Source organism: Sturnus vulgaris, chromosome 3 (assembly GCF_052056855.1).
Source record: "Sturnus vulgaris isolate bStuVul1 chromosome 3, bStuVul1.hap1, whole genome shotgun sequence".
NCBI lineage: Eukaryota > Metazoa > Chordata > Aves > Passeriformes > Sturnidae > Sturnus > Sturnus vulgaris.
Window position 1 is genome coordinate 66044953 of NC_142245.1, and position 26510 is coordinate 66071462.

Consider the following 26510-nt stretch of genomic DNA (forward strand, 5'->3'; position numbering starts at 1 on the left):
GTTGCTGAACAGCAGCCACCTTGGAAAACAGCTCTTTCTTCCTCTGCCCCAGTTTTTGTTGCTGAACATGATGTTTACATGGTAGGAAATAACCCTTTGACCTACTGGAGTCAGCTCTTCCAGCTGTCCCCCCTCTCAACCTTATAGCCACCTCTTCCATTTTCCCTCTCAGGGAGAGTGGAAAAGGGGCAGGAGCTGGAAAAAGAGAAAGCCTTGCTGTTTTACAAGTGCTGTTCAGCAGCAGCCAAAACACTGTTGTATTATCAGCATTATTTCAGGCACCAATTCAAAATGCCATATGGGCCACAGTGATGGATGCTAACTCCATCCCAACCAGACCCAGAACAGTTCTCAGCCATGCAAGTTGATTTGTACAGGAGGAAAGTTCAAGTGGAATGCCTGTTGAGGTTTCTTACTGATTCTAGGGACTTCCTTACCCTTGCTGATACTGTGGAAAAATGATATTTTAGTTCCAGCAGCAAAGAGAGAAGGTGCAGGGAGATTAGTCTGAGTGAACATGTAGTTCTGGTGAGTTTAAAAGGTGAGAATAACTTAAATGTGTAGAAAGATCAGTATAAAGTGAGAAAGAAAAAAATTAAGCTAGGGGTAGGAGTTAATAGAAACTAGATAAACTGCTACATTTTCTTCAGAGCTTTGTTGTGGGGTTAGGTTTGATTTGGGAGGGAATTTTTTGTCTTTGCATTTCTTGAACTTTCAGTACCTTAGTTTTCTGCCTTCCTCCTCTGTCTTGGCAAGATTTAAATGGCTCTGTTGAAGGTCAGGGTGGTACTATTTCATGCAATTAATCCTTTTTCTCCCTTAAGATCTCAGTTCTAAAAGGTGCTTTAATTCTTTTCCTGACATACTCTTTGGCGTCTCCCCCACTTACATGTAACTGCTAAAAATAAACCTTATTAAGTTATTATTTTCACTCCACCTGGTACTGCAGTAGTTTCCATCTAAACACCACTATTACTGTGCTGATTCAGCATCACTCTTGTTTTCTGTCAACATTTCAACAGAACTGTATTTTGCAAATTTCAGGTGAGTTTTATGTCCTCTCTAGGTGTTGTGTTAGAGTGCTTTGAAGGATGACAGTAACTAAAATACCAACAAGTAGGAGTGCGTTATCATCTTTTACATGGTCAATCTTATGGCTGTAGGAAAGGTTTTTCCTTCTGCTTTCATAGAACAAGGAGCTGTCAGCTTCTTGTAGTGTTTGAGATTCAGTGAACCTTTCTGGGCTCCCCAGTTCAAGAAAGACAAGGAGTTACTGGAGAGTGTCTTGCAAAGGGCTATGAAAATGATGAGGAGACTGGAGCATCTCTCTGGTATGAGGAAAGGCTAAGGACCTGTTGAACCTGAAGAAGAGAGAACTGAGATGAGATTTTATCAGTGCATACAAATATCTTGAGGTCAGGATGGGGTCAGACTTTTCAGTGGTTCTCAGCGACAAGATAAGTGGCAATGGGCACAAACTAAAACACAGGAAGTTCCACCTAAATGGGAGGAATAAACATCTCTACTGTGAGAGTGTCAGAGCACTGCAACAAGCTGCTGGGTGTGGATTCTCCTTCTCTAGAGGTACTCAAAACCCGCCTGGACAGAATCTTGTGCAACCTACTTAGGTGAACCTGCTTTAGCATGGGGGCTGGAAGTGGTTGATCTCCAGATTATCTCTCCTTTCCAATCCCAACCATTCTGTGATATATTTTTTTAGCATGCAATAAAACTAGAAGGACTGAGGAATTTTTCTATGCAAATGTAACTGTGCCTATTAACATCCTGGAAGTCTAATATGGAATTATTTAAAATAATTTTACTAGTCATACTGTAGAGAACTTTGAGAGTATCAGGAATCATCTGGTCAAAAGCTGTTGGAGTATCCCTCCTTGGGAATTTCTCTTTTTAACATCAGTAATGTTGTGTTGATATACCGGATGTTCTCAGGAACTGTGATCTTTAGAAATTTCAAGTGATCAATAGCACTTGCACAAGTAGTCAGAGTTGTGATCAAAATTATCAAAGGACTCGTTGTGAATTACCAAAAACCAAACAAACAAACTAAACAAAACAAAAAAAATCAGGCGATAATGATTTGGTGGTATCCCATGCAAACAAAAAGGTGAAAACTGCAAAGATAGATGGATTTCTCAAAAAAAAAACAACCCTGTTAAAATTAATTCCCAAAGTACCAGTGCTCGGAGTTTTGCCTAAGCAAAGAATTACCTGGGTGAGCTGGGTCTATTGCTTCTCAATATTTTAAAACCTTTTCATTCTTACACAGAAAATGAAGCTATTTACAGATAGGAAGTTCATGTACTGGGAAACTTAATACGGTTTTGTAATTTCCACAGCGGGGAAAGAATGTAGAGTATTTCTGATGTATGGAATCCTGGAAATTGAGACTTCTTGATAGGTTAGATGTCCAAAGTCTCTTGTGTAGCAAGGCAGTGTTGATTAAGGCAGGATTCTTTGGCTGCTAGATCTGTAGGCTCTTTGCCCAGTAACACTGAGTGCTAATAACTTTTTTTCCTAAAGAGCCATTCACGGTTGTGTCTAGTTGGAATGACTCATTTCTTTTGAAACACTAGAGGGCTCACTGACTGCTTTTGAAGCTGCCTTTTGCTTACAAGTATGTCCATAAATCTCCAAATGCCTAAGCAAGGGTGTCCTAAAGGTGCGTTTTCTTAGGAGTAAATTTACTCACTATCCTCAGGGGTTTTGTCTAAATCGAGGCTTTCTGGAAGAGTTCTAAAGAATGTTTTGATTAGCCAAAAGAGATTAATTTGATCTCCTGCTCAGTAAATTCTGGTAGGGTTTTTCCTACTGGACCATTTCCTTAAGTTTAGGTGGAGCAGTGCTTTTTGGTTTATTGTTTGTTTGTTTGTGAGTTTTGTTGTGGTGTTTTGGTTTTTTTTTTGTCTGGCTGGCTTGTGGAATCCACACGTTGTAATTTCCTAGAAAGCAATTAGATAAATGTACCTGAGTAGTTAGCAGAATGGGAGGAAATTTTTGTAAAAAAAACCAACCCAACAACCCATCTGATGTTCATTGTCCCACAATAATAAATATTATTAGAAGATGTCTGGGTTATCTTCCTCTCTTACTAGCTAGGGGTTGATAAGCAAGAGGGTAATCAGAGTGGTTTCTGCTACCAAATCACACATACATTTATGATACAATATGAATGAGGTGTCAATCCATGGGGAAAAACTAAAGGCAAATGATTGCATCTAGAACATCTTGTAGCATCACACACTTTGTGACTGTTGTGGCTGGACTGATCCAGTCTGGAGCTCTTCCTGCCTTTCCCTCTTGGTAGCTCTGACACTCATGACAATCTGACTTGGGGAATCAGACAAGACAAAAATGATCCTCAGAACAACAGTGTCACTTGAAAAAGTTTGTGTTTCCTGAACTGACTTAGTTTGGGAATTGATGACCACTGCATTTCTCGTGCAAGAGAAGCATAGATGTGCTAGGAGAAAAAGGATGGAAAAAGGGAAGGACAATGCTGATAGTGACTTGAGCAATTATAATGGTGTTATAATACTACATCTTTAGGCCCTTTGAGTCAGGCCATCTAATTACAAGTTTAGTTTATTAAAAAAAAATTTTAAAAAGGGGCCTTTTGTGTGGTGTGCCCTGATTAAGATTAAACAAATGAAAAGATTCTGATGTGATTGCTTGAGAAAATAAGCTTTGACAAAGCATAGGATTTAACCTCCTGAAATCTCTGAGAATTTGTACGTTAATATCTAAAGCTGAGCTTGCAGATCTGGGATATGATGTCGGGGCAGAATAAGTATTTCTTGTATAATGACAAAATTACCAGAAAAATTCAATTGGTAAATTAGAAAATACGCTGTGGACCAATGATTGGTTTCATGTAGTCTTGATCTTTGTAGTCAGGGATTGGGAAAGCCCCATAGTCAGAAAGTCTGCCAGTTGACTGCTATTGCCAGTTCTGCTTTGAGACAAAAAGCCCCATCGTGGGAGAGCTCCTAAGCCATTCTGCAATGAAGTCAAGCAATGGACACACTCCTGCCATTTGGCATATCACTGCCATCCATGGCCTGAGACCATTGCCACAGGACCTCTGAACTGCTGCCTTTCAGCTGAGATCTGACACCAGGCTAATCTTTTGGTTGAAAATGCTCACATATTAACTGCCATTGCCAATTTTTGTATTTTTAAAGCTGGACCTGTAGTGTAGATTAACATCCATAAATTTTCCTGCTGGATAGGAGTGCATTTTTTCTCCCATTAATGGTGGAGAAATGTTTATTCTCGCAAGTATAGCAGTATTCTAGGAAATCTGTTGTCATTTTTTGTAGTATGGCTTAATGCAGATTTTTAATTGACATAATTTCTCTGAGGTTTGAGCAAAGGAAAGAGGAAGGGAGAAAGTGCAGGATTGCTATTATCAGCATGTCCCAAGGCTGCTTCTTTTAAATTTAGGATTGTAACTGTTATTTAACAGAATTATCCTTGACACATGTGGCCTCAAGAAGAGGTCTGAAAGCAAGGACAGAGCAGTGTTGTCATTTGACAGCCTGAAGCAGTATCTTTGAAAAGGTCTGAAATTGTCACTTTTTGTCTAGAAGATGACCTCTGGCATTTCCAGCACTACTCTGCCTTGTGGAAGAGGGGAGGAAGGACAGCAAGGAAGCAAAATCTTTCTTTCTGTTATATAAAGCCATGCTGCTTGTGGTGGCCTTTAAAGAAGACTCTTGCTGAGCAGGTGTTAAAAGTGGTGGTTGGTAAGAGGAGGTGTTGGACCTGCTGGAGTGGCAGTGGTTTGTCACCAGGCCTGCAGAGCTGTATGCATTCTCTCTGCATGTATGGGGAGGGGCAGGTGGGCTCCTGGACATGCACCTGGAGCACCCTGGAAAAGGACAGTCCAGGCTACATATGTCTGGTGATGATGGTGGAGAGTGTGAGCTATTCTTGAGTCAACCCACCCCCCTGGCTTCTGGTGTGGATGCCCCCTTCTCCTACCACAGCACTGCTGTGCTGGGCTCTGCAAGGCAGTTTCCTAAAGCGATATTTATTTGTGGTGCACCTCTTCTCATGCAAAATATGATTTGGTGGTGATATGTTTAGTTGTAAAGGTTTTCGTCTCTTTCTGCAAAATGACATGTGAAAGCATTTACAGGTGCATTTATAGTCGTAAAAGATTGTATTGTAAAAACCTCAAAACATTTTCTAGGTGTTCTGCCTGCCCACTTTACCATGCTTGTACTGTTACTAGCTGTGCTAAGCTTGAACCAACTAGTTTTATGCAAGCAGGTCTCTGCCAGAATCTGAAAACTACTGTAAGCTTTATTTTCACCTCAAAGAATCTAAAGGTTTTAGGGAAAAAACCTCCTTTAAAAATGTTATTTCCCTCAGTTTCTGAGGTATATGCTGAAGGGAAATAAAATCTCAATCGAATTGATATATGACACAGTGAATTCCCTTCCTAAAAATTACTTATTTTTGAGTGTGTCTTGACCATAGGTTTGCAGGTAACAGAAGTGGAGAGAACAATAATGTAATTTTTAGAGCAATGGTCCCACTGCCACCTGGAAAACAGTGCCACTGTTATTCTTTATTGAATATTTCATAGCTCTAGTGCATACAGCAGGAATTTGGTTAAGAATTGAGTTAAATGTTTTTAATATTGAGAATATTCTCAAGTTGGTGTTTGCTGTGGCTTCTTGCTAAATCAACATTATAATCCTGCTTTCGTTTCCCTACAGATGATGAAGCATGCCTGGGATAATTATAAGCGTTACGCATGGGGATTAAATGAACTGAAACCCATATCTAAGCAAGGACATTCAAGCAATTTATTTGGTGAGTAGAGTGTATTTTTGTGCTTAGTGACGTTAGCATAAAACAGTAAATCAGCTGAAAAGCTTATAAGTGATAAACATGTTTTCTTTCTTGTCCCTGTCATGCAGCATGATATTTCTTGCTTCTGTTATGTATAAAAAGTAACAGTAAATGAAGGTGCTTTCTGTGACTTTTATAGATTAGTGTCTGAATGAGAATAAATGGAGCATGGCATTGCTGCATGATAAAAATATAGTTTTGCTCCAATAAATACTGTCCTGTCTTAAACATTTACTATGGAAATCATTGATGCCACATTCAGTAAGCAGGGAAGTAAGGGGAATAGGGTGGAGAAGAGGAGAAATCCTTTACAAGGAACAAGCAATTCTCTCTACAGTCACAAAGGTAGCTGAAGCTGTGTGCAGTTCTTAGGAATTTATTTCCATTTCTTATAACTTTGTAACAGACTCCCTTATCAGGCTTTCTTTTTCATTAATAGAACTGTTGTTTGTACCTCTAAAAACTGCACAGGAGATGTTAAATAAAGGACAAGTTGTTATCAGTGTAGAACAAATATGGGACTGAAAAGTTCTAGTAGGAGAGGCACACTGTAGAAATCCAGTGTAATGAAGCAAGACTTCCTCAGTGTCCAAGTAGGACTTGTAGCTGGTTAAATAGTAGCTGAAGAGAAACAGCATTCCGAGGAAGCATAAGAAAACAGTCCCTGTGAACTGTCATCATCTTCAGTTTTGCAGAAAAATGAAGAATTAAACTGTTTGACACCAACTTTTCTATTCAAATAGCTTGTTTTCCAAAAAATAGCTTGTTTTCTAAACAGAAACATGAAAAATTACTAATTTCTATAGCTGATACAAAATCAATACATTATTTTGATTTTAAGAGGAAGTTACTTTGTTGAATGTTTGCAAAAGATAACTTGAAGTGGAAACATTTCCTAAAACAGCCTAAATAGAGCACTTATCAAATCCCCAACTATATTTGGAGGTTGCTTAGAGACAGCAGTTGTGATTACAAAAATAATTTGCAAAATACAACATCTACATTGATCTTGCTGCACTGCTTGGCTACCCCAAGGTAACATCAAAAATGTTAATAAGTAATTATTATCTAGTTAGTTATTGGAATTATTTTTGAGTTCTTGGAAGCAGAGTAGTTTGAATTAACTTCAAGGTTGAGTTGTCATGTTTCTATTTCCTTCTCTTCTCTAAAAATAAAAATTATTTATTGTCTTCAGGAGAATGATAGTTGTGCAATTTAATCTATTTGAGGAACTATGTAATGGAATTCTGTTTTCTTGCAGTACAACAAAATGGCATGAATCTCGAAAATAAAAACGCTTAAAGTAGTTTCATTTGAAATCAGAAGTAGTATAAAAATTTCTAATGTTTTATTTAATAAAAATATTTCATGAATTTGCAACGCAGAACAAGCTGTAGATGTATTGTGAAAATCTTAAGCAGGAGTTCTGTGGATGTTGCATAAGTTAAAGTCACTTCAGGTACAATTCTCTGTGAAACAGGACAAGTGTTGAATTGAAAAATAATACTGCATTTAAAGGAGTAAGAGCCAGAGTCAGTCTAAATGCAGATCAGTTTCTCATCCTGATCATCTGGTATAAGATCTTATTGCTGAGGAGTTCTCCTTAAAAACATCTTCAATCTTATTGATCTTGGTGCAAATCAAAATAAACATTAGGTTTATTTCTGCTGAATTGCTTTACAGAATACTGAAGAGCAGCATATCTGCAAGCAGGTCTGCCTCATAAGTTACCCTTGCCTGAGCCCATAATTGCCTTTTGTTCTTTTCATGGTTCTCTGAGAGCTATGAACAAAATCTTGCTTCTGTAAGTGTCCTCAGATGATTAGATCTGATTTGTACCTTCACGTTTGAATTCAACAAATGTTTTATGCTTTTTTCATAAAACAATGAAAGGGTGACCTGTTTGTATGTTGGGTTTCTTTCCTTCACGAAAGGATGGAAAAGTTTCCTTATCTTCCTTGTTTCTTATTTTAAAAAAAATTTGTAAAAATTGCAAATGTTTGACTAATTCAAAGTAATTCTGAATTGGATCAGTGGAGAATAGGTTACCTTCAGCTCTGTGTCCTGTGAATTTCCTCCCATCCTTCAGAAATCAAGACCTTCTGTTCACTATCATCCATAACTATCTCCAATTTGCCAAGACTCTCTTCTTGCTGCCAGGTCTCAATTGTTCTAAAAATACAAGTTTTGTGTTGTCTTAGTATCGGTAAAATACAGCGTATTTTGTTAGGCACTGTTTGATTTTAAACACTTCTCCTCCTTTGAATTAATTGTTGCATTTACGTTGCTTTGCATGGACAGGGAGTGTCTGCTCTGGGATAAAGACTTTTTACTTTCTCACTGTGAGGAACAGCAGAGTCCAGTGCTGTGTGGTGCTTTATGTTATATAAGTTACAATACAACTCTCCTGGCACAGAAGAGGAGAGTTGTTTTCAAGTGATACTGCTTCTAAACTTATTTTGAAAGTATAAATGCATGGTTCCTTTCTATCTCCATTTTGCAGGTAGATTATAATGACTGTTGTGTCTTGAAGGCAAGTCATAACTGTCATGCTCCATTCCTCAGAAGGACAAAAACAAGATGGCTTTTGAGAGGTGTAATTACACATAGATGTGGCTTAGGAAATATCATCATGAAATACAGACACTATAGCTAGGCTAAGAGAAGAGGAAAATGGCCAGTGGGGTGTTGTTGGGAGAAAGGGTAGGGACAACTGGTGGTTCTAATTTTGGGGGAAGGAAAAGAACCTTGCTTTAGCACCTTGTACTACTCACTAGTAGTAGGGCTATTCTATAGGCTGAGGACTTCTTGCTGAACTTGGAAATGACATTTTTTTGTCCCAAACTCAGGCCATGAAAACAAATTGTGAAGTCAAGGAACTGCCTTGATCTTGCTGGTATTCTGCAGGCAGTGTGTGTGGAAGGGTGTGTGTAATAAGTTGAGAAAGTCTTTAGACTGGCAGACTGTAGATATATTAATGTTATGAGCAGAAGTTGCTTTCTCTCACATGTGCACACCAAGAATAACATACCTTTAGAGAAGCACTGAAACATGTGTGAACTGAAACATTTCTCCTTGAAGCTGGTGCCACATACATGCCTCTGACGATTGGCAATGTCTTTTCAGCACATCCCTGCAATGTTTTTATTTCCTTTGCATTTGCCATGTTGTGGCAGCTATTTGAAAAGACAGAAATATTCTTATTGGTTTAATTCCATGAGGTGTACAATTGTTTCTAGATTAATTGAATAAATTAGGATAGCTCAGCATCTGTTTGCACCATATCTGTCCATTAGCAAAAGAGGGCATATCTCCTAGCATGACTTCTTCCATGAGTACTAATTCTTCTCTAAGTATTCCTAGTAGTAGTATTCCTAGTATTACTAGTAGAAAGTAGGCCCTTTAACCTGTGTGTTTCAGTTTACTGTTAACAATGTTAGCTAAAGCAGAGATTTATTAATCTACCTTCTTACTGCGAAAGTGGCAAAATCACAATTTTGCCTTGTTTTCATAGCACTCCACCACCAACCCCTCAAGCTAGGAGCTATTCCTCTCTAAGCCTTCTGAACTAGTTTTAAAACTAATGAGTGTTGCTGCACTAGCAGAGAGCTCTTTCTAGAAGTGTTTTCTGCACTTAAGTGACTGTAACTAAAGGGCTTTTTTAATTATCTGAAGCTGTGTTTCATGTGCAGTATTGCCAGTTTTATATTGTAACTTGTGGGCATAGTATAATTAATCTCTGCAAGTGAAAAAGGACCATTTCTGGAGGCAAAAAGGGAGGCATTTAATAAATACTCACAATCAGCAAACCTCAAAGTCCTATAATTTAGTAAGATCCTGATCCTCCCACTTTGAACTGTTTTTTGTCATTTCTTTTATGGAGTGTTGAGGTGTGTGAATATTTTTAAAGCCTGCCAAAATTTATATCCAAAACTGTCTTGGCAGTGTATAGCAATGTGTCTTTTCAAACTCTAAGTTTATTACTATAGCCTAGGCAATTAATTCTGCATGTGTTTAAACAGTATATTAATTTAAATTAAAAGGATTCAAAATCTTTCCCCCACCCCAATCTTGTTCGTCTTCACTGTTCCTGCTGTATTCCTTGAAATTTTGTGTTTTAGTATGTGGTTTTAATTTTGGAAGCAAGCCTGACATCTATCTCAGCTAAATGAAGTTGTATAAAGAATAACATTAACAGATACGTGGATGAATTACTCAACACAGCATTTTTGAGAAGAGGTCATGTTGCATGACAAAGACAAGTGTATTGTCTTTTTAGATTTCCAAAAAGCATTTTTCAGGCTTATTACTGGCGTCTCACCAGAATCGGTTGCTGCTGAAGCCACACTCTCAAATTACTCATCCCAATGCTGGAAAATCAAATGACCAGAGTGAAATTTGACAGTGCAAATAAGTTACCTGGGGTATCTTTGACAATTGCAAGCTGCAAACACTTCCACAAACCCAGAAGAATTTCCCAACAGGCAATAATTGCACTTAGAAATAGAAAAGGTTCCTAATTTAAACTGGCACTTAGTGAAACGGGAGGTATAATTCTGAATTAATACACAGAACGGGCAGACTTGAGTTCATAGCAAGTAGTAAAGCTTGACAACTTTCCAGAAAAATATGTGGAGGTAAAAAGTGGCATAGTGGCATATGCAATGAACAAGGATTTATTGTTCCTTGTGGGGAGTGATATCCTTTGTAAGGAAGGGTGGAGATAGCAAATTACTAGGCAGCATGTTCAAACAAAAGGAGGTGGTTCATAACAAAACATATAGCTGAGCTGCACAGTGCCAGAGGTGTGGTGGATGCCAAAGGCTTCTGCAGGAAGCACAGAGATAAGCAGTGAAGGAAAAATTATTTGAGCTTTATCAAATTCAAAGACCAGAGCTGACTCTGAAATGCACAGATGTATAAAATACCGGAGATTTAGAAGAGCATTCTAGAAATATCGCTATATTGTTTCATGTTACACGTACGAAAAGCTAGATTTGTTAAAAATTGAATGGATTTTTCTTTCCCCACTCTTACCAGGTGCTAATAGTCACTGAAATTAAAAGTGTTAATATTGCTGAGGGTTTGCCAGTACTTGAGTCAAGAGTTTCATGTTTTGGCATAGCACACTTTAATAATTAATCACTCTTGACACTTTAAATTGCTAATGATATTGCATAGGAACCTTTTCAGTGAACTTTAAATAAAGGAAAACACTGTTCTAAGATATGAGTCAGCTTTTGAAGCAATGCTCTGAGAAACCTACAGCTCAAATCAAAATGTTACTTTAGTCAAACCTATATGTATTCTTGAATGCCCGGCTCAGTGTGCAAGGGATGGGAGGAAATTGTAAACTATTAATTAAGTGCACCAACCTGCATTGATTCTGAAGTATTCTATTTCAGACTCTTTTGGCCATGTCTAAAAGCCTGGGCTAGACAAGTGAGAACTTATTTTGGCACATGCTCCAAAGGGTTTGGCCATGAGCCAGCTGTGGTTCTTAAACCATATGGCCATATAAGCTCAGTCACAGAGCTGTGCTAATAAGGTTGTCATTCACATCCAGAGCAGTTCCCCTGCAGTGGCATTCTGGAAACTCCTACAAAGTTATTCATCCTCTGATCACTCTTATTCTGCTCTTGCTGCCTAATCCTGAGATGGTACTCCATTCTCTAATTAAATCTCTTCTTTTTTTTTATTTGCATGCACATACACTGGCACATATTAAAAAGCATGCAGTTTAAATGGGCCGACTTTGCATTATCCAGAGGAGATGTAGGCTACCTGTGTTTTACATCATACTATTCTGAAATGCTGGGTAATAAGCCATTGTGGTTAATAGTCCACAAATCTTGTTAGCAATATGTTCTTTTTTGTTTTCTTCCAGATCATTGCTTAAGATTTTAAGTGTTCTGTAGATGTTCTGAAGTGTTCTTAAGATTTTAAGGAAGTTGTGTAGATGTTTCTCGATAGTCTACTGGAAATTTAATGTTGACTGATATATTTTGCATTCTTTTCAGTTAATAGTAGGCTATTTTATGTGCAAAATATGTTAATCATATCATGTCTATGTTTTTATATTTTATTTTTTTTTCTATTACTCCCTTGGAGTAAATTATGCTGTCAGTAAAGAGGAGAGATAAAAGTAAAAGGTTAACAGTAGAAGTAAAATGGAGCATACATGAATACTTGGTCTGGAGGTTTTGGTAGAGATTAATAATTCTTCATTTTGGTAGGCTTGTACATCTGGTTATCTCTTTTATCATCAAAATTACTCCCTCTGAGCATATGTTTTATGAGTTTCAAGTTCATTTTCTCTACCTCAAGTGTATATATATATATATTTCTTTAAATTATCTGCAAAATATATCTGTATTTACCTGAGGTCTATGAATTTTATCCAAATATTGTGATATCTTCCTCCTACCTAGGGCAGCTATGAAACTCTACCATGGTGGCTGCAACTTTGCTGGCACTCTGTAACATGGTGCTCACTGTTAGTCAAATTTATAGCAGTACTGTAGGTGTATAGGAAAACAGTCCTCTTGTCCAAATATTCTGTGTCGTGAGTGTGTACTGTAATTGCCTAGCAATAATCTTTGCTTCTTGTAGACCATGACTGCTGTGTAATTCCTTGGGAATATTGTGTAGGAACAAACAACAGTGATAACTATTTAATAATTTATGTGCTGTGCTTGAGAAGCATAGTTTATATAGGCTTATGAAATATTTGGTCTTCTCCAATAATAAGAAATGTTCATTTAATTTCTTTGCACTCCTTCCCCTACCCCCACCACTGGTTTGTCTGACTGGTTATTAATGAACTGTTCAGCATCACAATTTCCATACTACTCTCAAGTTTAAGTTATCCTGTTGGCTCACTTAGCATAAACTGCAGTTGTTCACAAGTCATGATTCTGGCCTCTAAACTGACCCTTTCTCCGTTCTTTTATCTTTCATCAAGAACTCGGAAGTACAGCTGTTTGAGACAAACTTGACTAATGGTCCCATTAATGGTTTTATTCCATATTTTTGAGCCTTCAGAATAATAGAAGAAGTAAATAAAGTAAGATCTACTTTAGATTCTAGGAATTTTTTTTCTGTCTCTGCTTTAAGCAGGCCATATAGGCCAGACTCAGGAAAAAAAATCATAGTAAGTAGGTGACTCCAAGGGCGATTTCTCATTAAGTTTTCTCCTCTTTTTCTTCTGACTTAGTAGTGAGTTGCAGCTCAAGTACTAATCCTTACAATTGAAAGCTCAACTGTTTAGTGGTGGTGTTAGTTGTATTACAAGAGGATTATCACAAAGAATGTCTTTGCATGGTGAGCCTATCACAATCCACTGAAGCAAATCAGGTTATAGATGATTTTTCTGTAAGTAGAGCTCAGTTCTAAAGGTTCACTAGGAACTGCTTTTGTTGTATGGAGTTAACAGACATCTCCAGAGCTTTTGCAGTAGTGTTCTTGAGCAGATGTCCTCCAGCAGTTTTCCACTCTCACTTTGTCATAAGCTCAGGAAAAATATAAGTTGCTTAGCCAACTTTAAAGGAATACTTTTCCTGTAATATTAGAGAAGGGCAGCCAAGTTCCAAATAAGCTCTTGAAGGATATTATGTTGTTCTTACTGAAGTATGCTGCAGTTTTATTAGTGGAATATCTGGGGGAAAATGTAGGGATTACTTCCTTCAGAGTAGGAAAGTGACATTTCAAAAATGGGTGGTATAAGCAGCTGCTAAAATAGAGAAAGTATCTGATTCTGTTAAATATACCCAGTGAGTAACTGTTGTAATAACCTCAAATATTATTTTGTTTAAGATGGTGGAAGTGGAAAATTATTTTCTACCTGGAAGCTTAATTTAAGAAAGTGATGTCAATCCTGCTATATAGAGCTCTCCAATCACCTCTCTGTTTCATGTGGAAGCAGAAACCCATGATGGCAGTGAACACAAGAATTGACTGATATAGTAGCTTTCTTTATTAAATATGAAAAATTGAATTCTGATATTTGCTAAGTTTACATAATTAAGTTTACTTTTTTGTCAGGTATTTTAGAGACAAGATGATAATCAAGTTCCTTAATTAGTTGTAGCTACTGTCTTGTTACTCCCCTGGTACAATCAATTCCGGAATGAGTAGACAGCTATTCACCTGACTCATTAGCCCTGCTGAGGGAAACAGGGATTGGATCTAATGACTTTCTCTGTTGATTGTAGCCTAAATTATTTTGTAATTCTAAATGTTTACTACTGTATCACAGTCTTCTCTAAAATACAACATCAGTTTTCCATTCATTATGAAAGCTGTGGGAGCCAAGTTAGGAAATACAAATTTTAGTAGAGTGGTCAAAATTGAATTTTGGACATTTTCCCATAAATAGGAATTGAAACTCCTCCCAGACAAAAATGGTATTTTGAAAAGGTCAAGGTAAATTTGAAGTAAGCTTGGGAAAGTATTTTGAGTGACTGTGTTTTCTTGAACCCCACCATCCGCTTTAACCTTTCAGTACAGGATGATAAACATTTAATCCATTCCAAAGCCAACATACTGATGATACTTCATCTTGCAGTTAGGTCAAGGCTAGCTCTTAGCCATCTCTGTAACAGAGGTAGAAGGGTGCCACTTTTGCAGACCACCAGTGCCTTACTCTGAAAACCAGTGCCTTGCAGCCCCTCCTGAGCTGACAAAGCCACGTGTGCAAGTTTGCCTTTGCCTCCCCCACTGCTATCTTGTGCAGGTTACATGGTGGTGCACAATATCAGAAAAATTGTTTTCCACAGACTATACTTCTTAAAGGGCTTTCCTAACTGAAATGAGATCAGTACTCACCAGCTTCTTAAAGCTTTATGTATATTATTGTGTAAAAAAACAAAAAAGAAACTGATCGTTTTCATTCCAAACTGGAAGAAACAGGAATTTCTGAATTACTGAGATCTACTGGGTTTTATGTCATTTTACGGTGAGCTGTTCTATCAGTGGTTTAAAAAGCAAAATTATGGCTGAAGTAATACAGTGCATTAGAACAGCTCTTCAGAAGTTCATTAGTGGAAGAAATACTTAAATATTATGATGTTGTGTTGTGGCATGGGAATCAAAGTAAGGGCTGTGAATTACTAGTTACCACTTGAATGCTTATGCACCCAGTTTTTAATTGGATTAATTGAAATTGAATTTTAAAATTGGAATTAATTTAAATTAATTATATCTAACTGAAAAGTCTTCTGTTGGAAAGTAAATCACTGTCTCTTCATGTATTTCAGGTAACATCCAAGGAGCAACAATCGTGGATGCTCTTGATACACTATACATCATGGAAATGAAAGAAGAGTTCAAGGAAGCCAAGGAGTGGGTTGAAAAAAACTTGGATTTCAATGTGGTAAGGAGCATTGCTGATTAACATTTAATGCTCTGTTTAGTCTCCAGGGGCCAACTGAGGACTGGGTTCTAGTATTACAAGCATGATGCAAGGCTAAAGAATCTAGTTCATTGATAGATGGAACAAAGCCGGAAGCTGGAAGATAGGAAATTTACTGCTCTGCTTATATGCTCTTTTTCAATCAGAGAGCTGTAGGTAGATGGAAGATAATGAGCTGGACTGAAGGAAGGAAAAAAGGAAATAGAGTATTTGCCATTGTAAAGTAAAAAACAGCCTTTCCAGCTTTTCTGGATAGCAGAATAGGGACCCTCCAAGCATAAATTTTTTCATTATGTAAACCTTTTACATTTCCCTGTATGAAATCTTCCACAGATTTTACTTGTGTTTAGATAAAGGTACATGCCATAGATACACACTACTTAGGTTCCTTTGTCTACTCCAGTTAAGTTGAATATCATGAGTTAGGCTGAACTATTGGCACAACTGAACTGCTTTAGCCTTACGAAGCATTAGGTCTTCACAGCTGCATCAAAATCACAAATCACCCTATTAAGTGGCAAATATGCAGCTGAGGGCAAAGTTCATTATTGAAGCTTTTATTCTAGGAAGACCTTGAACAAGCAGGAACCTCTTCAATTAAATTGAGAAGTCCTGAGTTTGTTTTTTTTTTTTTTCCTTTTTTTTTTTGGGCCAGAGGATTTATTGTTGGGTACAGAGGGCTGCTGAAGCACCTCTGATCAGTAAGGTAGGCACAGTACACTGAGCACTTAAAAACTCTTGTAGTTGACATACTTCATGTTAGAAACGCTTTCTGAAAACAAAGTACTCTTTCTAATAAGTTATGCAAAAGTCATGTTTAATTAGGTTCTCTTCCAAGCTTGAGAATTAATTATCCTTTTTAGAAGGAGTTAATAAGAGTGGATATTTCCTAGTTTATATAAGCAGTGATTTAGCATTTATATTTACATTTGTAATGTAAATAGAGGGTATTAAACAGTGCTCTTGTGTAGTGTCAGAAGCCTGAATGACATACTAACTTTATTTTGTGCGTAAGATTTTTTTTTACTAAAGGTATTTTTGTAATACTAAATTACTGTCTTATTAGCTTGGTATAATCAAGATGTTTAAAAAACACGATAAGACAACAGAGAATAACAAACTCCTCTTAAAACGATGAGCTGAGCTCTGCTTGAAGGAACACTGTAAAGTATTGTAAAGTGATTTATATTATTTACATGAAAATCTTTGGATTTACATAATTCTTGCTATATTCGATGCCAGAAACTTGAAGATGATATTGCCTAAATTTCCTCTTTTTAATGCACCTATTTTTTTCTCAGTAATGCTTATAAGCTAAGAAAATGTCAGAAATTTTGTATTCTATTAGTTGGTCAATGCAGGAGTCAAGCAGATTTACCAAAACAACTTCACAGATAACACTGACATGCATCACTAGCAGTATCTTGTTACTGATATTCCTGTAAATAGCAGCCTGGAGTTCAACACCTCACAAAATTATTTTCCTAATGCTTCATAATCATGTGTAATTGAATTTTACATTGGCATCAGCAGCAAGTAGATAAATTTTCACAAACTGGAACAAGGAAATTAAAATAAATAATTGCAGCGCCAAACTTAATAATAGATATCCATTTGTTTAGTGGCTGGATTGTTGCAAGCACTTTTTTTTCCCACTTTAAGTATAGGTTTCAGATTCAAATGCCATTTTGTATTTATATCTTACAGTTTAAAGAACTGATGTTCTCTTTTGTGTTTCAGCATTTATGATGTATCAGGCCTTATGTGACATACTCTGCAAAAATGTTATGTACACTATTACTTGCTTCTGTTTTAGAAACCTTTGTCCCATGATTTGTTTGGAATAACTGACACACTGACATATCCTTAAGAGTTATTTCTTCCGAGTAGTATAAACTTGTGTTTGATGTTTCTGGTCATTTCCTGGGCAGCAACTGCTTAATCAGCATATTTGGTCTTTATTTGCATAAATAGGTTAAGTTTTTCTCTTCATTTATTCTTAGAACCGTGTCATTCAAATCTTTAATTTTCTTTAAGATGCTCTTTACAAAGATTACTGTGACTGTATTCTGTAGCAGAATTTTTTCTCCTTATGTTCTATGTCAGTGCAGCTGGATATAGGAAAATTTTATAAACTCTAAAAGATACTCATCAAACTATTTGGCCAGAACTCACACCTCTCTCAACACCTGATCATAAAAGTTTCCTAATGTCACTTTGTAAAATAAGGACTAGTTTATCCACATGAAAGGATTTATGGAATAATGGTGACTTAATGGGAAATGGCAACGTCTCTTTATGCGTTAGATTTCAATGTCGCAGTTCAATGAATTAGATGTCAGGATTGCTCTTCTTTACCTTTCCGAAGATAGGTTTTGATTTTGAAGGAAAATTCTAGTTGAGCCAGCAGCACCTTTCTTGGCAAACTTGTGTATTTTAGTAAGCTTGTCAGTGGATATGTTCAGAAGCTTTCCCTTTTGGAGAATAACAGGCTATTTCATTACAGCTGTAGCTAGTAACCCTGTAATTTTTTAACTGAGATATCCACATTACAATGCTTGGAGCTTTTTTATGTCACAACTGCTGACATTTTTTTTCATTTGAAACCTTGCAGAAGTTTGAGCTCAACTGAGCCATTCCTTCAGGAATTAAGTTGCATTTTCTGATTCTGTCAATATTACAACAGATGTAGACATACTTGTACCTTTGGAAAGAGATGACATTTGCAGTGGCTGAATACATGGTCTTTGCTTTGAGTAGCATCATGGATATATGCTCTGTTCTCTTGTTAAATCACTTCCTCTCTCTGGGGGATTCATCTTTGCTCTTCTAATTAATAAAGCCAAGGCTTTGTTCTGACCCTCCCCACACAGTGCACAGCCCAAGGCTGCAACAGCTGGGCTGGGCTGTGTGTCAGCAGGTTACAAGGGAGGAAAAGGGAACCAGTCTTTCATGGGATCTTTGGGGAGCTTGGCTGTTTCCTAGCTACAACTACACACTGCTGCCTGCTCCTCTGCTCTTATTTTTCCTTATTTATTTCAGGAGCTGCACACACACACAGAGCTTTCTGAAAGAATTTCTGTACCACCAGCCCACTTCTGCTTCATACTGGGGAGGAAAAAGCTATCAGTCTCTGCAGTGCAAGAGACAAATGACATTGAGTATATGCTTGGAAAGAGAGAGAGAGGAAAAGGCATCTTAACAAGGCAAATGAAGGGGTTAGGTGTCAGGGAGTAGTGTGGTGCAGGAGCTGAGCCACATGGCACAGCAGTGAAGGTTTGGGAGTTTATAAGTACTGGAATTGATGGTGCTCTGCATCTACACCCAAACACACCCCAGTGTCTTTAGGATGAGTGACTAAGTGATCCATTCCCCTCTTCTTCATCCCTGCTAAACTCGTTCTGTGCAAAAGGGCAGTCTTGCTTGTGCTGCCTACTGGGAGCAGTCCGTGGTCTACATGGTGTCCTAAAGCATGTCTGGACATCGACTGGAGCAATAGGGGCCCACACCAAGACCAGAAGGTGCTAGCAATCAAACTGTACATGGGACAGGGCTTGAATTCATAACATGACCAGCTGACTGGACGTCTGATGGAAGTGTAGCCAGACAGGATCAGAATGGGAACGAGGCACAGAGCAGAAAGCCACTTGTTCAGATAAGAGGGAAATTGGGAAAGTATGAAGGGCATTTCATTATTTGCTCTCAAAGACATGTACTAATGAATTGAAGAACTGCATAAAGAGAGGGGAATAAGTAAGAAGGTGAGGGTACCCTCAGTCTTGTGTCCTACCAATGCTCTTAAGTAAAGGATTTTACATACCACTTTTGAAGCTTGAAGGCTAACTTACCAGTTCTGATTCTCATTTTTGTGCTTAGCTTAGCAAATATGAGTATCTTTTAAAGAGGTTTTCTCAGGAGCTTCATGCAATCTAGAAGTTTTGTGAGTGAACTGGAAAAGAACTGGTAAAAGTGAAGAAACTTGAAATAATGTTTTTTTCTCTACTGTCATGTATAGAATAGTATACCCCCTTTCCAAGATCCCAGAATAGGAAATATTATTTGAATCTGTAATAAGTAAGGCTTCCAGCAGTTATCATTGACTTGGCTGTATCTGTTGTGGCAATCAATAACAGGACAGACTTCCAGACTTCAGTTTGCTTATTTCAAACTTCAGCATTTACCAATCTAAATCCTATTATTCCCAAACTGTATGTATTAGGATTGATTTGTAATTGTATTTAACAATCCACAGCCTAGTGTTCTGACATGGAACATTATGGTTTTTTGGCTCTTTATTTTTCCTGTTCTTCCTCTTCAAGTGAGAATATCAGAAAGTTTCCTAATACAACAATTTGGAACAGCTTTTCCATTATAAAAAAAAAAAAAAAAAAAGTCATGTGGGAGGTGTGAGAAAATGCATAATGGGTCGGAGAGAAATCTTAAGAAAGCCAGCAGTTGAAAATGGTTCTTTAGTTTGTGGAACTATTTGATTACTAGTTTGCCACATAACCTATTAGTACACTCTAAATGCCAGACTTCAAAGTGACTTGATTTTGTTTTGATTATGTGTAATTTTAGCCCTATTTTGATGGGCTAAAAGGAGATCCTGCAAATTCATTACTAAACGCAGTTCTTTTGCTGCTAGAGTTTATTAATGCCTTCAGTAGCACTTTAATTTTGTGCCTGTTGAAGATCTTGCAGTTTGCCATGCAGGGACTTCAGCAAGGTTAAATAACATGTTATGCAATAACCAGGCTTTAGCACTTGTGATAAAAAGGTTGCTAAGATTGTTTCCCATGTCTTTGGGAACAGAATATTTTAGCAAGCTGCCAGTAACTTTCATTTGTGGAATATGAGGGAAATTTTTTTTCCCCACAATTGCAAGTAATTAAAATCTTGTTTAATTACAATAGTAGAAAGTGAGCTATTGTAGTAATTCTATTCTATGGTAACTCCTGGGCTGCTTGAAAATGGTAACATTTGTTGCTGTTCCTAACCTTTGTTCTTCGACAGGGGAATATTATTATTTAATAGTAATAATAATTACAAGTTCATCTCATTTCACAGGAAATGTGGGCCCTTCGTGTCCACTTTTTAGTCTAGAATTATATACATTATTCAGCATTGTTCAGTATAGGGTCCCTGGTGTTCTCTTGCACAGCTTGTTAAACTGCAGGATATGGGCTGCTTGCCACGGTGTCTGTGCGTGGGGGGAGTTGCTATATTCCTTGTACAGAGGAGCAATAGATGGAAATGTAGATTAAGTGATTGGAGTTCTATACACTCTTGATGCTACAAGAACAGGAGAGCCAAAGTAAAGAAAGTTTTGGAAGGAATCTTTGCAATAGAGAAGACTGAAACAAATAGTATGTTAGGATTTGTGGCGTTATTTTTTGTTATCTTTATAAAAACTAAGAGAGTAAGCTCTTTATCAAATATAAATTAAGATGACTTGATTGTTGGGAATACATTAATCTGTGCAAAGAGCACACAGTATTTTCTCCAGTTGAATTTTGAATGGCAGAACACATAACCAGTGCTGCTGGTGAGTGCCAGGTGGAACCTAACACTGCATAAATAAAATAATGTTGTGTTTCAAATGTTCTCTTTGTAAGGGAGGGTGACTTCCCATGAGAAAATACAGATGGAAATAATTTTGCCCTTGGTCTGTGAATAGTGGAGAGGAAGATTATGAGAAATGAGATGCATTAAGGAAATGATCCAGAAGGATATGAATACTGATTTTTGGGAAGCTGGAGGAGTTCAATAGGCAAAGGCGTTCAGGAGAGCCCAGTTGACAGTAATTTGCTGTCTGAACAATGTTTTCAATATTCAATATAGCAGCTCTTTGAAGCCTCAGTAGTTTACCAGTTGTAGTCTTAGTCCTCTGGTTTATGGAAGGATGAGGGAAGTTGAGTGGTGAGATGCAGCTGAGATCAAATTGGCCCTGTCATAGATTTGCAAATAAAATGGAAATACAGAGTAACACAGGCTAAATAATATAAATTTTGGCACTTTATTTTGTCTACCCTCTCCCCATTTGGTTATATTCGTTGCTTTTTGAAGATGGGCCTTGCTAAGGCATTGTCACTCTCCCTTTCTTTTAAAGGAGTTAGTATAATAGATTTTCTAGTTACATCTGTAATTTACTCCAGCATCTTGAGTGTTTCTGAGCTAAGGGTTTTCTTCTACTTAAAAAGCAATTTTAACATTTCTTTGTTATGTGTCTAGCCAGCAATGTAAAGGATATTGTATGTCTTTGCCAAATAATTTCATCTTTAGAAGCTAATCAGGGAAACTAGATGAAATTCCTGAAATTTGTCACAGCTTTGCTCTTGCACTGCATATTGGATTCATACGTTGCTTTTTGTTTTCTATTTTTTCTCAAGTAGAGTGATCAGAAGTCACAATTTCTTTGGATCTTGTATAGTACTTGGACTATTCAATTTATAGTTCAAATAGTGAATGATAAATTACTGAATAAATATAAGATGAGCAACCCCATTACTCACATTCAGCACTTAATGTGAAGCCCTGGACTTAAAACAAAAACGTGTTATTCTGAATACACATAACATTTTCCAAGTATCTACAGACTTTCAGAATCCTTTCTAAAAGGTAGGCCTGAAAATATCAGATCAAACTGATGTTTAGATGTTAGCACAGATGTGTACTAACAAAGGTATTTTCGGATATTCTCATACACAGCACAGTCTATTTGGGGCACTAATGTAAAGACCATAAAATTGGAAATTATATTTATCCAGTTGTTCAGAGTGTCTTTTATATTTGGTACCTTAAAAAGGGAACATTGTAGTCATCTTGAAATATACACATCCAGTTACTTTGCCTTACAGAATTTCCATGAAAATTCCATATGGAATTTATTCAACCACTTCTCAGACTTGCTATGTAAGTGATGCAATAACTGTTTGAAGAAGGCGGCTAAATTTAAAATAAAAAATAATTCTTACCTCTATAGATGGTGAAGTAGAAATTTTGGGAAGTTCAGATGAAAGTTTTTCTGATATATATTTAGTACTGTTAAACGGATCATAAGGTATTCATATGCAGCTTAATCTGAGAGCAAAATAAAAAATAGTTTTGCTTAGAATTTGATTTCTGAGTAGAAATATACAGACTTATTTGTGCAAACTGTTTGTGGATGATTAAATATATGAAAAGAGGGTAATGATCAGGGTGTGGCATCTTCAGTGTGCCATATCATACAAAAAATTTAAAAATCAAACCAGGATGGTCAAGTTGGTGTAGCAGAAACCTTCTACTTTTAGGACAAGTTCATTTTTCTTAACAGATTACTTCTTTACACAAACTTTCCATTTAGAGATATTTTCTTGACGTGAAATTGTGAAACTTTAATTGTTTTGCCATTTACTGTTATTTGTGTGCTGAGAACAATACTAACCTGGTACAATGAGTTTAAGAGTAACTATGCATCAGGAATAAAGCTTTCAAAGTACCATTAATGGAATGACTGTTTCAGTGTTTGTCTGCTTCAGTGGCTTGCATAAAGATTTTGGTAAGAGGCAAGTATTTCACATGAAGGTTCAAGTGACCTATTGGGAATCTGATAACATTAGAACAATGGTTGCCTTCGAGAAATGTCCTAAAAGATCACCCCTTCAACACATGTTCAATATTGCAGTGCAATTAATCTTTGTGGCTCAACAGTAAAACCTTTATTCTCATTACTTCCAAATAGTCTTCTTGTCTGTAACTCATTTCCAGAAGCAGATGTTAGTGCACACATACTGAGCCTTCCTTTGCACTCCTTGAAAGATAGCAATGGTTTTGTGAGTTAAGTGGCCATATTTAAATCCAGAAAGGCAAAATATAAAATTCTGGAGACAAAATATTCAGGTCATACACCACTCAATTTACTTCAAGCAATTGAAAATCAAAAAGTTATTTAATTCAGTTCTCAAAGGAAACACAAGTGTCTGGGATATCTGATTAACTCATTTCCTCATCTGACACCTACCTCTTTACAGCTTCAACCTTCCCACATCAAAGAAAGGTACTTGACATGTGCTAAGGCGCAGGATTGAAATGGAAAGAACCTGAACTTCTGAAGAAGTTCACATATTCATATTCTCATACTATTCATAGGAGCTTCAGCTAGCTCAGTCTCCAGGGAAGAGAAGCTGCCTCTTTCACTCATTTAATCATCCTTTTTTAAATCAGATCAGGTCAGATCAGCCTTTCTTTAGTCAAATCAGTTCTCTACTAGGTGTCTTATGTGTTGGATTTTAAGGTAGATTTCTGTATTTAATGTACGTGTGCTGTAGTTCCTACACAGGTAGCCTGCTTAGCAGACGAACAGATGCATCATCTAGACAGTTCAGATTTCTAGAGGATTTAAATGTTTTTATATCCCCTGGTTTAATGTGGATCATGGCATAATAAAAAAGGCTGCAGAGGAATGTTAAAGTTGAGATGAATACCTGTTTTCATCTGCCTTATTGCTGCATTCAGTGAGGCAATGACTGAACACTTGGAAAGAGAATTAACAGATTCTGGGAAAAAAAAAGACATTTTGGAAACAGAAATTAAGCTGCAGAAATTAAACTTGGTCATTCCTCTTAGAAAGAATAAGAGAGGACCAGTGGAGGAGAGCAGTGACAGAGGAGAAACTGCAGATTCCTAGAATACTCAAAATAAATTTGGAAGAGTGTTATGTTCTGAACATTGCAAGATAGCAAGATAATTTTGCAGTCTTAACCCATGATACCAGTCTGAGTTTTCAAGACACAGATGTATGTCATAGCTTTACTTTGTTGGTCCCTTTGAATTGTACTCATGTAAAAAAATTATACAGCACACACATATATACTATATTAATAATATATTAATCAGAGTAATTCTGAGTGAATTATATCCTCTTCTATAAGGGGGAAGTGCAGAATACATTTTAGAGGAGAAAAGTTAAATTCCTGAATGTAAACCCACTAGCATTGTGGCAAGTCTGAGAGTGTGTTTTGAAGCCTGTACTTTTACAATTTACAAAATCTCACCAACTCTGCAATGTGTCTAGATACCTTTTCTTAATCAGAGCACCTTGGAAACTGTAAAGCATGAAGTAATGTTTTTATTAAGTAGCCTAGTGCTGGTTTGTTTGTTGGTTTTTCTGTAAAGCCATTTGACTACAATTCAAAATCCATAGAAAACAGGGAGCAACTTCTTCCCTCCTACTTAAACTGACATCTGAATGTTTAAACTGGAAAAGCACAAAAGCTAGATGAATGAAAAAAGCCTGCAAGCCTTTCAGAAGAAAATCCATTAGCTCCACCATGCATTGGTTTATATTAAATATAGCTATAGTGTATGTTGGCAAATAGAAAATGGAAAAGTGACTTAGTAGAAGCAAGAACAACCTAGAACATGGGAAAGTCAAACGTCTTTTTTATGTGCTCAAAATTCTGGGACACTGTTGGATACCTTTTTCTGCAGAAATACAGAAATATAAAAAGTAGTATTACATAAAAAAGCAAAAGTTAAGAAACTTCACTAGACCACCTTTTTTAGCTGAATGCCTAGAGTGGATTAAATGTTATGTGTTGGGGTGAAATCGAAATTGCCTTAATAAAGAACAAAAACGTGAAACTCAGATTCCTCGTTTATGCTTGAATTTCAAAAGGCAGGGAAGAATGTGCTTTGAGTTTTGAGATAGTTGCTGGCCTAGTCTTTATCATTGGTAAAAGATTTATCCACGCCAGCTTGGAAAGGGCTGTCACTGTAATAGCAGAAGATCTTCTTTGTGTATACACATAATGATTACATTTTTTCCTGAGCATGTAATTAACTCATTCTAATGTTGCCTTCTTTTTTGCAGTAAGCTGCATTTAGACTGAAGTAGGAAAATACTCGATAGGACATTTTGATCAATACTGATCTGTCTGAGATGGTGTGAGGGGAGATAGTGTGGGATGTAATCCCAGAGCATGTTTTGGGCAAATGCTAAATCATCTGCAAGGAATGATAAGTACTCAGCTATATGGATTTAGAGAAAGCCTTATAACCCAACAGAAGAGGTGAAAAGTTGAGCAGGATGAGGATAACAGAGAGAATATTTTGTCAAAGTGAGGAAGAGAAAGAAATGTTTTAAATTCTTGTGTTGTCCTTCCCTACATCTTCTGTGTTTTGCTATTTATACCTGTTGTGCCTTAAAACATGTATGTGTGTATATATATACGTGTGTGTGTGTAACAAACCAAACAAGCATCTATAGAAATAAATTAATGTTTATTTCAACAGAATGCTGAAATTTCCGTATTTGAAGTGAACATTCGTTTCGTCGGTGGACTACTTTCAGCTTACTATCTGTCAGGAGAAGAAGTAAGTTGGTTTATCTGACACATCATCATCTAGATAAGTCATTCAATTTAAGTTTAATAATTTTATTTATCCAAATTAAATAATTTAGTTTCTCCATTGTTTAAAATTTTGAAAATTACTTGTGCAGTGGAGACCAATGGGTCTTCTTGCTTCTATTTCTGCCGCTTTGTATAAGTCCTAAAGCTATTACTTCATTTAAGTGTTAAATGATACTTGGGGGTTTTTTCCTGAGTGGGAATCACACTCAGTACATCTTACTGGGCTTAATGCTAGAGTATATAATTATGGAGTTCCTGCTCTATGGCAGTGGTAGATTTGGTGCATCAGCTTCCTGCTTCCCAAATGGGTTTCAAGTGTACCCTTGAACTCATTTACACTCTTACTTTCTGTTTGCCTACCTGAACCTGAGGCTTCAACTCATGTGGAAAAGACATGTTAAAAAAGAAAATGCAACTGTAAACCTATACAATGTGTTTAAAGCATTAATAACTCATTAATCTCTATTACCTACCATGGTTTCTGGAGAGAATGAAGATGCAGTTTCATCTTATAGCTTTGTCTAAATGCAGTTATTTGTGTAATATATTTGGAGAAGGCCAAAAGAGTCACTGGTATATAAAGTGACATGTTTTGTGATATTTTCAAGTTTTAGCTTGGCAGTCGAAAAGTCTTTAACCTTACTAGTTTAAGTTCTTGTTTCTGTCTCTGTATTATAGTAGTATTTTGTTGCAGGATTACACAAGTTAATACTCTTTAACCATAAGTTGAATTTATTGTTCCTTAAATCCAAAACAATTACTGGTAGAAACTCCACAAACCCAAAAAAGTTTATTTGTTTCATAAGTAAATTTCCCAAATA

General features: G+C 36.8%; 1 protein-coding gene across 1 annotated transcript in view; it reads left to right on the top strand.

Annotated features, from left to right (window-relative positions):
- MAN1A1 (mannosidase alpha class 1A member 1) overlaps window positions 1-26510 on the top strand; it is a 140165-nt gene that overhangs the window by 30752 nt on the left and 82903 nt on the right. The window contains exons 2-4 of the mRNA XM_014876686.2: window positions 5748-5844; window positions 15141-15256; window positions 25571-25651. Coding sequence (XP_014732172.1) covers window positions 5748-5844; window positions 15141-15256; window positions 25571-25651 — 294 coding nt within the window. The remainder of the gene's footprint in view (window positions 1-5747; window positions 5845-15140; window positions 15257-25570; window positions 25652-26510) is intronic.